Source organism: Corylus avellana, chromosome ca5 (assembly GCF_901000735.1).
Source record: "Corylus avellana chromosome ca5, CavTom2PMs-1.0".
Taxonomy (NCBI): domain Eukaryota; kingdom Viridiplantae; phylum Streptophyta; class Magnoliopsida; order Fagales; family Betulaceae; genus Corylus; species Corylus avellana.
In genome coordinates this window covers 30249012-30259670 of record NC_081545.1, presented here as the reverse complement: position 1 = coordinate 30259670, position 10659 = coordinate 30249012, and the positions used below count along the sequence as shown (strand labels likewise).

At 38.4% G+C, this 10659-nt stretch overlaps 2 protein-coding genes across 2 annotated transcripts; both read left to right on the top strand.

Annotated features, from left to right (window-relative positions):
- Positions 1-610: 610 nt before the first annotated feature.
- On the top strand, positions 611-2775 carry LOC132181350 (F-box protein At3g56470-like). Its single transcript, XM_059594533.1, has 2 exons — positions 611-987; positions 1383-2775. The coding sequence occupies exon 2, from the start codon at positions 1485-1487 to the stop codon at positions 2535-2537; it is 1053 nt and encodes a 350-aa protein (XP_059450516.1). The 5' UTR covers positions 611-987; positions 1383-1484; the 3' UTR covers positions 2538-2775.
- Positions 2776-4560: 1785 nt separating this feature from the next.
- Positions 4561-9546, top strand: LOC132180301 (uncharacterized). The gene is made up of 6 exons (XM_059593077.1): positions 4561-4617; positions 4854-5860; positions 6352-6410; positions 6537-6665; positions 7587-7722; positions 9105-9546. Exons 2-6 carry the CDS (start codon positions 5162-5164, stop codon positions 9429-9431), a joined length of 1350 nt encoding a protein of 449 aa, XP_059449060.1. The 5' UTR covers positions 4561-4617; positions 4854-5161; the 3' UTR covers positions 9432-9546.
- Positions 9547-10659: the final 1113 nt, after the last annotated feature.

Here is a 10659-nt window from a genome sequence, read left to right as displayed (position 1 = left end):
AAAAAAAAAAAAAACTCAACTCTTAACAATTCTTATACAATTGGACTTAACATGGAGTGCCCATAAACCATTAGATTTATGGGCCTTTTTTTAAATAAAGATTGATCGAATGATTTATAAACACTTCACATCATTTTGTGTGTGTAAGCTTACTTTTCCTTCTTTTTTTTTTTTTTTTTGACATTTTTACAAATGAGAAAAATGAAAAGTAAATTCAAACTAATAACTTCTACTTAGTAAGACGTTGTTCTAGCCGATTGAGAATAATTATTCTATCAACTTTATCCAACCCATCACATACACAATTATCTCGACTTCTCCATACAAATATTCTATTTAAAATTTTCATGTAACGGGTCAATCCGTGAGCGTGGGGCAATGGGTAGGGGGGGAGCATGGGGTTTTGTTGGGAAATTACCCTAAACACCTCTAAAGGTTTTTGTGTCCCGGACTTCAATTATTAATTTTTACAATTAAATATTTGAGTTTTGCCCTTTCGTCGTAGATTCTTTGCAATTTCCATCATATTTTCGTCCAATTTTAACGAAAAATCAATTTTAAAATAACACAAGAAAAAAAAAAAAATATATATATATATATAGAAATCATATAGCATTTAGGCATACAGATACAGCAGCAATGTGTTTTGTTCGAGGTTGATTGGTTTTTGTTTTCACCTCTCAGCGTGAGAACCGGTTTAGAAACAACCTGAAAAAGTGAAAAGGCAAACGCGTTTCGGTTTCGCATATTTTTCTCAGAAAGTACTACCTATCCATGCATAGCAAGTGATAGGAAAGAAGTAGTGTGAAACTAATCTCACAGGTGCCCGTCTCACAGACCGTATAAATAGCATCATTATTCAAGCCTTACGGCACAAGCAGTCAAGAATAAACGGATATCATATCAAATTGTGCCATTTCACACTCGGACGAGCTCGCTCTCCCTCCACAGATTTCGATGCCAAGTTTAGCGATCTCTGGAGAACAGGTTTAATTTCAATTATGTGATTGTGAATTTATATTTCGTCCAAGAAAAATCATATGATATGATCATCTGCGTTATAATTGATTCATGCTTTTGAATTGATAATCTCTATGCAAAAGGTTTAGCACTCTGATTTTGTATGAGAATTCGCTTGGTTTAGAGATTTGTTATTGCTTTCCTTAGGGTTTGCTATGGTTTCTGAATTTGGATGTTGTTCAAATCAATAATTATGGTTTTGCGTGGGAATTTTTAATTTGTGCCCTAGCTGCTGTAATTATTTTCTACTTTAATTTGACCTTGAATTACTCTATGATTATATTCTGATCACAGTCAACGGTTGGATTTTTCTTCTTTGTCTAAGACTTTAAGACAACACTGCACTTCTCATTCCCATGCAGGTACTTTGAATTTGATTGAGTGAATTTTGGAGTAGTGATTGGTCGTCAGCTGAGTTGGATTGAGTGAATTTTTTGAAGGATAGTTCAAGAGAAACGGCAATAATGGTCAATCGACGGAGGCAAAACATGATTGGTTTGGAGGGAAGTGGAACAGAATGTAGGCAGTGGTCTGATCTTCCCCTTGACGTTTTAAACGTAATTGCTGAAGAACTTGATCTTGTTGATCAAATACACTTTCGTGCTGTTTGTAAGAATTGGCGACAAATTCAGATTGCTCAACCTAATAAGAGACTTCCATGGCTATTGGGGCACAGTTGGGCATTCGATGGAAATGTCTACAGTGTCTGTAGCTTCTACCGCCCTTCTGCCGACCGGCGTTACATCGCTCGCAACAAAATCGAGAGAGAAGAGTTTAATGTTTTACATGGTGCAGTCATATGTGCTTCAAAATATGGCTGGCTGCTTTTACAGAAATCTAGCTTGTCATTCTTCTACAATCCTTATACCAAAAGTATAATCAAACTACCTGATCTTGACCTCAGCTTCAATCGAACCACATTCTCCTCAGCTCCAACTTCTCCTGATTGTTTTTGCTTTGCCATACAAAGTTCCAAAAACAGTGACAAGATTTACCTAAGCACATGTCGTCCTGGTGACTGCCAATGGAGCACACTCATGCTAGATGGTTTTGAAAGGGCAGTTTATGATGTGGTTTACAGTAATGGAACTTTTTATTGTGTCTTTTCTGGAGGAGAGCTGGGGGCCTTTTGTGTTGCAGACCGTCATTGGAGCTTGCTAACGAATAGGGTCTGTGTTGCAGACCATCATTCAAGGGCTCATATGGTTGAGTCTAAGGGGCAGCTTTTGTTGGTGTGTCCATCTAAGTTCTTCGAAGTTTTCAAATTTGATTGGTTAGCGAAGACTTGGCTGAAGATAAAGACATTGGGATGTCAAGCATTATTTCTTGGCTGTACCTCATTCCCAATATCAGCAGAAGGAGAGACTTCAGATTTTGCAGAGAGGATTTATCATCATTTTGACATTCACAGTTACTACTACTCGATGGAGACTAAGCAGAGTCATCGATGTCCATTTTATCCATGGGATACTAAACGCGGGACTGAAAGAGTTTGGATTCAACCTCCTGAGATTTAGGTCCAAATTGTTAGCCACTGATATGTAAGCAGGTTTAGCCATTTAGCCATCTTTCCTTGCTCGCATTAAGAAATGGAACATTGTTTGCTCTCTGATTTTCAAGTTTGAAAAAAAAAAGTGCTTGCTTAGGGCACTTGTCTGAGTTCTATCACTATGAACTGTGAAGTATAACACTGTTTGCTGTTTGATTTTGAAATGCACTTGTTTGAGCTCTATCGCTAAGAAGTTTAGATGATTTGCTGCTTGTCTTGCCTTGAATAACAAGCCCTGAATTACAAAATTTGGAAAAATTTAATGCCGCCATTATACTGTGACTGTTATTGTTATTTTCAACTCAAATGTTTGTCTTTTATTTTTCGTCTTGTTGAAAATACATGTAAAATCCTGGTCCCCGTTGAAAGGAAATGAATTCTTCCTTTCGACAGAGGGAGGTTCACCCCATTTGGTCATTCATCTTTGAAAATGTATATCTGGATAATGATTCTTCATATACCACTCTTTGAAACAATATATATACAATTAGTGACATTACTGAAGAACTTGTTTGAAGTCTCCTTTTCAAGTATTCATTGCAGAAACTTGAATGTTAAGTGGGTTCATGGAGTCACGTGTCATAGCTGTTTCTCTAAAAACAAATTATCTCAAGGTGATGCTAATGAGATTAGTTATAATCCATGGAGCTTCTCTACCTGTCGGCCAAATTGTTGTTACATCAAGGCTACGATATTTGCTTGCATTATACTTCTTGAATAAGGAACAAATATGCACCCCTGAGTTTTACTACTATAATCTTGAGATTTTTAGACATTATATATATATATTCCCTGTGGGTTTTTTTTCTTTCCATCAGCTCTTTGTATCTAAATATATTGAGAATGTAGTTTCTGATTGTCCACTCATGGAAAGTAGTGGAAGCAAACATATGACTTCTTAGATGAATATAAAAATTGCTGATAAAAAGTTCTAGTGGATGCATCTTTCATGAGGCATAAAACACAGGTGGCGAGGGAAAGAGAAACGAATGGTGTCAATAAGGCTTAGTTATCTAGTTAGAGAACAGAATTGAGATTTTCGATTTTGATTTGTTGATATCACAACAACATTGGCTGTTCCCTTGATACAACAATTCTGATCTAGCTTTATATCCCTTCTTTTTTATTTTATTATTTTTTTTTTTCTCTCTCCTTTTAGGTTGACAAAAAAGAGTGAAACCCTGTAATCATTCTCTACCCCATGGGTACCATTATAGATTTATGCTGCCACAGTATTGCCAGCATTATTCTTTGCCTGCAAAAGCTTGAAGAGAGTGATAATAACCTCTTCCCTACACTCGTGTAGCATTTCTTGCAGGAGAATAAGATGAGATACAGATAGGTCCTGATTGATCCCAAGAAACGTGAAAATTACTTTGCAAACGAAAAGTAAGGTTCTTTTATATCAGTACATGATAAATTAACGTCACAGCACTAGAGTAAGGAATCAGTGCTTTCCTTCATTGATTTGCCAAAATAAAATCATCTAACTAAATATACACTGAAAGGTTTGGTAAAATATCTAGCTTTCTTGACCAAAATCCAAAAGGAAATTATCTGTCTTGTTTTGAATCTGCCGAAGAATTTAAATTCAAAACTCTAAATTAACATTAACCAGATTGTTAGTTTGAAAGGTCAACCAACTGTTGACGTTGTAGTGTCAGCAATGTTCCATCGATCTGCCAAATCAAGGGATAAAAAGTTCTCTTGCTGAGCCCTAGCCTCCCTCTTCTCTCACAGTACTCTGTTTTTCCTCCTCCCTTTTTTTACCGGTACTTCGGTTTGAAACCAATTTGTTATAATTCAACAAAAGAATCGATCAGTCTCTCTCTTATTGTTTCCTTAGAGAAGAAGATATTGATTTGTTTAATTGGCTCAACCGCGTGCTAAAAAGCAAATAGATTGAAACTTCTCCGTCGCAGACACGCTCATTTTGACAAATCCTACGTAGATTTCAGATAAACCATCTTAAATTGAACAAAGTATGTTCTTGGAAGTAACGCCCTGTTTTGGTTTAGAGCTTGAATCATTTATGTTCGGCTAAAAAGGTAAACCTTATTTTTATGTTAATTATTCACTTTTTCAAAATTTCTTCCCAAGCAAAAGAAAAATTGGAAATCTTGGAATCTAAAGCAGCTCATGATCATCTTCCCTTCTTTTTCACATTCGGCATGTGCCCATCAGCCCATGCCTTTATTCTCCATTTTTATTCTCTCTCAGATCCTTACCATAGAAGTTTCTTCTTCTTTTTTGACCCATGTCATTGTCTTCCACAACGTATCAGGATTTGTTACACCTGACGTGACAACCCAAAATTCATCAACTTGAACCAACCAAGCTCTGATCCATGTCCATATACAGCTGTCAAAGGTTGTAAAGACACAAAGCCAAGACAGCAAGGCAACCAAAATCTGAGCAGACAGATAAACCTGTCCAGAGAAGCCACCACCTGCTAATCTGTTATTAGTACACTCACCACTGTAATGCAAGGCAGTAGCACGACGCACACCATGACCTCCCGCCTAAACTACGTCGTATCGAACTAATTCCTGCACTCGATCGGTCGCTTTCTCTAATCTCTCCGTCTCCTAAATGTCCTTCTCCTGCGGAGTGGAGTGCGTGGTGGTGGTGGGGTGCATGCGCTGGGCCTGGAAGCGGTGCACCTATATAGGCTCCGACGACAGCGCCACGTGGCCCTTGGCCACGCCCGAAGAGTTCGAGGCGGTCCCACGTGTCTGCCGGATAATCCTGGCCGTCTACGAGAGCGATCTCCGGAACCCGCAGTACTCGCCGCCTGGCGGGTACGGACTCAACCCGGACTGGGTCGTCAAGCGCGTGACGTACGAGCAGACGCGGGGGCAGGCGCCGCCCTACCTCATCTACTGCGACCACGACCACAGTCAGATCGTGCTGGCCATCCGCGGACTGAATCTCGCCAAAGAGAGCGACTACAAGCTCTTGATGAACAACCGTTTGGGCATGCGGATGTTCGACGGCGGGTACGTGCACCACGGGCTGTTGAATTCGGCGATCTGGCTGCTGGACCAGGAGTCGGAGACGCTGGGCCGCCTCTGGGTGGATAATGGGTCGAGCTACGAGATGGTGTTCACGGGGCACTCGCTCGGGTCGGGAGTGGTCGCGCTTATGACGGTGGTGGCGGTGAACCACCGGGACCGCCTCGGCGGAATTCCCAGGGAGAAGATCCGGTGCTACGCGGTTGCGCCCGCCAGGTGCATGTCGCTCAATCTGGCTGTCAAGTATGCGGATGTGATATATTCGATCGTTTTGCAGGTATGGGACTTTCTATGCGGATGCCTATTGGGTGTTTTATCAATTGACTGAATGAAGTTGTTCGTAGCTTATGATAGTGTAGATGTCGGGGATTACATATTGCTGTGTTGGGACTGAGGAATGCTATTTTGCTTGCTGTTGTGTTGGTTTGGTTGATTGTGAAGCTCTGGTTGGTTCTGGATGTTGTTGGTGAAATTTTAATCTGACCAATGATTGTGATATTGAGTTATTTGCCTTTTATTTTCTATGTAATGCTTTCGTCATTTGTAGAATCATTAGTAGAAATTGTTTCTCTTCTTCCATATGCAAAGTTTGGGTAAATGATTCCTACTAGTTTTGGTTTGAAAATTCCTGGTTATGGTTGGTTCGAGAATTTTGATATTCTTTTTGGTTATTTTACCTGAAGCTGCATGTTTCTCTTCAACGTGATTTAGTTTAAATCAATCCATTCAATTGGACTGAGAGTGCCACCTTCAATTATTGTTGTCCAGGATGATTTCTTGCCAAGAACAGCCACCCCCTTGGAAGATATATTCCGGTCACTCTTCTGGTTAGTATTCATTTCTCGATATTTTGATGGCCATAACAGGCCTCGAATCTTTTCTGTGAAAATTATCCACTTTTTAGATTTAGCGGAGTGATCATCTCTTAATCCAGGCCTTGATGCTTTCGACAGCTTGCCCTGCTTATTATTTTTGGTGTGCTTGAGGGATACCTTCATAGCAGAAGGTAGAAAGCTTAGGGATCCGAGGAGGCTTTATGCACCTGGACGAATGTATCACATTGTAGAGAGAAAATTTTGCAGGTACCGGTGAATTCAAACTATAGCCGAATTTTATGTAAAGCTTGTGTGATAACAATGTGCATCATCATGCACTATATGAAGCACAATATGTGATAATATGTGCACAATCATGCACACTATATAGCACATGTCAAAATTTCAAAAGTCTTCCAAAACTTATTTGAAAATGAAAACCTGATCTTCTCCCATCATCATCAAGAATTCATCAAAAAATAAAAAAAATTGTAAATGTAGCACATAATCAGCTCATGTGTCATATCAGAACGAAACCATTCTCAATAATTTATTTCTTTTGTGTTGTCAGATATCCGTTTATTATGTCTCATTAATCAACTTCTTCTTCTTCTTCTTTTTTCTTTTTTTTCTTTTTTTCTTTTGCATTCATCAAAAAACAAATCAACTTATTTTTTCTTTTTTTCTTAAGGTGGGGTTTTTCCTCCTACAAGAGATGGAGGGTTGTTTGCAGGATTGACTATTTGAATCTTCTTGTTGCTTAAATGGGGTATCAATACGTATTATTCTTGTGCTATATAAATCTATATATCCCTATCGCCCCACCCCCAACCCTCAAAAACTGCACTTAAAAGCACCCTATACATGATGCTAGCCATATGTATGCTATTTTAATGTCTGATGAATGAGATAAACTGTCCGAGCTATTTATATTTATTGTGGTTCCAATGTAAATCCAATTCTGACATTGAGCTTACCCAACTAGTTTCAAAACCTTGACTTTTGTGTCAAGAAAAACCTTCCTGTTTATGTATAGAGTTTAGTTAATTAGCACCAAATTCATATTTTGAAAGCATATTATTAAACTATTGTAAAATCTTCCTTCATAGAGGACTATAGAAGTATATTTCTGGAAATGCTGTTGCTCTTGTCCCAGGACTGAGTTCCTAACCACTCGGTATGTTGCAGATGCGGGAGGTTTCCTCCAGAAGTCAGAACTGCCATTCCTGTTGATGGGAGATTTGAACATATTGTTTTGTCTTGTAATGCAACATCCGATCATGGAATTATTTGGATAGAACGAGAAGCAGGAAAGGCGATGGAAGTAAGTAGGAAGTAGCCATTGAGATTCTATAACTCTTTGCTTATCTTTTTCTTCATCCTTCATGCTAGCGCCAAGCGGTTAAATTTCATGTTCCATATCTTTCCATGATCATGAAATTTCTATCAGTGCCAGTAAAAAAAACGACAGTCAAATCTATGATAATATGCTCTGTTAAGCAGTTTTACAGTTGGTCAAAACATCTTTTTCCCAGATATCTAGGTCAATGAAACATTCTGATATTCTCTTTGGAATGAAATGATACAGAGTAACCTCTTATTTTTCCTGTTAATACTAGTGTAATCCATAGATTAAGCGACAATACATAAAACAAGGAGCCAATTTGTTCAGAAGTTCATATTAGAAGGGATTTAATGTTGATAGTGCATGGGTACAGGTGTGGTATCAAATTTCTTTTTTTCTTTTTATTGCTAAGTTATACACGCACCCTGTGGGACTTCAACCTGCGACCTCATCTTCCACCTTGTTATAAAGGGAGAAAAGTACCCTTTGAGCTAAAACTCATCGGTGGTTAGGTGTGGTATCAATTTATCAATTTTTTGTGGGCATGCCAATGAACTCTAGCTCAAATAGCTCCCCCCCCCCAACCCCCCAAAAAAAAAAAAAACCAACCCAATGTTTTCCCTTCTCTCCCTTCTTGATGGGAGTGAACTTGTGGTTTCAGCATATATTATCTTACCAATCCAAAAAAGTTATTTTTTGTAACAATCAATAGATAACATGTATAATACATATGTCCTTATCATGTCTGGCACCAAAATATCCAACAATAAATTTTTTTTTTTTTTTTTTTTTTTGAATTATTCATTCAACTGTACTCTGTACATATGACAGATTAAACAAGCTGATCAACTGTTTATGATTGGAAGTACTTAAGATTGGGGTTTGGGGTTATGGGTTTCTCCATATGTGTTGCATTTACTTTGTCCTCGGAAGTAACTAAGAACATTGCAGCAAATATCATCAGTTGATCAAACTGTCAATCATATGTCTGTCTTGTGCATCCAATAGAAATTAGGAGCGGTTGTTACAGCAAATATAAGATATTATTAAAAATGTGGAATAACTTTCTAATTGATTGCGGAGAAAATGCAGTTTAATCTTAGATATTCTCTGATGCATGTTTCCTGCATTCCACCATATATATGCATGCCAAACTGTATGTAATCAACTTCTGCAGGACATGTTGAATATCTCCCTGATGATAAACTATTGATGCTATTGTTTTCTTATATAAGACTGGCCTGCTAACTTTTGGACTTTTAGTGTTTATTTTTTCTTTTTTCGGAGTGGACTTTTAGTGTTTCAACTGTCTGTTGAATAAGTTACTAAGTTGCTAATACCATATGGCATTCTTCCCTTAGAGAATGAAGGAAAGCACTTCCAAGACTGTAACAACCGCTCCTAAAGTACAAAAACTCAATAGGATGCAGACTTTTGAAAAAGAACACAAAGATGCATTGGAAAGAGCTGTCAGTTTGAATATCCCTCATGCAGTGACCACCTCTGAGGAGGTATCCTCTCAGGACAATGATGCAGAGCCTTCAGAGAGTCGGGGAGAAGATGCCTCGAACACCAAGTCAAAGTCCACTGGTGGAAGGACAAGCTGGAATGAAGTGGTTAAAAAGCTTTTCACGAAGGATGTGACTGGAGGACTACATCTAAAAGGAGATGCAAATGCTCCACAATAACAACAATTACTCTCTTTTTTTGGAGTCTGAGGTTAGGTGTCCTTTTTTGTTATTGGGTTTTTTGCACATTGCACATCTCTTTTGTATAAAGAATTATCATGATTACATAGTCCCCCCCCCCCGCGGTTTCACCTGCCATTAGGGGAAATACCAATATAGAAGAAGAAAAAAAAGAGCATGAAAAGGGGTACCCATATCTATTGTAAAAGTTCTCAAATCTTTTTATTGGGTTTTTTGCCCATTGCACATCTCTTTTGTATAAAGAATTATCATGATTACATAGTCCCCCCCCCCCGCGGTTTCACCTGCCATTAGGGGAAATACCAATATAGAAGAAGAAAAAAAAAGAGCATGAAAAGGGGTACCCATATCTATTGTAAAAGTTCTCAAATCTTTTTTTATTTTTTTATTTTTATTCTTGCCTAGATTGTATCTATTGGTTTAAAGATGTATAAATATTGGATTGATATCTTATTTTTTTCAGAAGCAATTTAAACATCAAGCTTCATTTCAATTTTATTCTCGTCATTATTTTTAGATTTATTTGGTTCTGCTGAAAATGGGAACTCATGGGAAGTTTCTTGTTTCAACCAAATTTTCTGAGGGGGAGTTGTTCATGAATCTTGAGTCTTGACACAGCCAAAACTTCGTGATGTGTAGGGCAATTGGGTAGGGAAATTATTTATCAAAGGATTATTCAGCAGTTAAATGAGGAGCTAAAAGTAGTCAAATAATTGAACCAAGTCGGTCCCCAGATGCTACCACACCCCTAGTAGTCTCTCCTCTCTTTCCCTCCTTTTTGTCTCTTCTTTCCCTCCTATTTATGTTGGCTCCACAACGGTTTCGGATCCCTCAAATTTTCTAAAATATGAGACTTTCAAATTTTAATATCTCGACCAAGGTCCTTGGCTGTTGATCCAAATCCATAGGCTTCTCTATCTTCTCTCCACAAAAGTTGCAGTTGGCATCATTTCATCGAGAAAACTAGGACTCATCCTCAAGGTAGAGATTCACCTCAACCAGCCCCTCCCTATGAGGTTTAAGATCAACAAAAGGGACGGTCTAGATTGTGGGCGAGGTTAATTTCTGTTACCATTGCAAGCATTTGACCACATTTCATGGAGTTCTACTGAACTAGCAACCAACCAACTCGACTCCTCAAATGGCCAGCATCTAGGCCTATAATTGAGCCGGGCAGAGCTGGATATTGAATTTCTTGGCTCAACTT

What these genes read in the sequence shown, in the direction of transcription:
- LOC132181350 (XM_059594533.1), top strand. Translation starts at nt 1,485, where the DNA reads ATGGTCAATCGACGGAGGCAAAACATGATTGGTTTGGAGGGAAGTGGA.
- LOC132180301 (XM_059593077.1), top strand. Translation starts at nt 5,162, where the DNA reads ATGTCCTTCTCCTGCGGAGTGGAGTGCGTGGTGGTGGTGGGGTGCATG. An exon ending in TATATTCGATCGTTTTGCAG is followed by an intron (nt 5,861 to 6,351) that starts GTATGGGACTTT and finishes ATTGTTGTCCAG; the next exon opens with GATGATTTCTTGCCAAGAAC. An exon ending in AAGCAGGAAAGGCGATGGAA is followed by an intron (nt 7,723 to 9,104) that starts GTAAGTAGGAAG and finishes TTCTTCCCTTAG; the next exon opens with AGAATGAAGGAAAGCACTTC.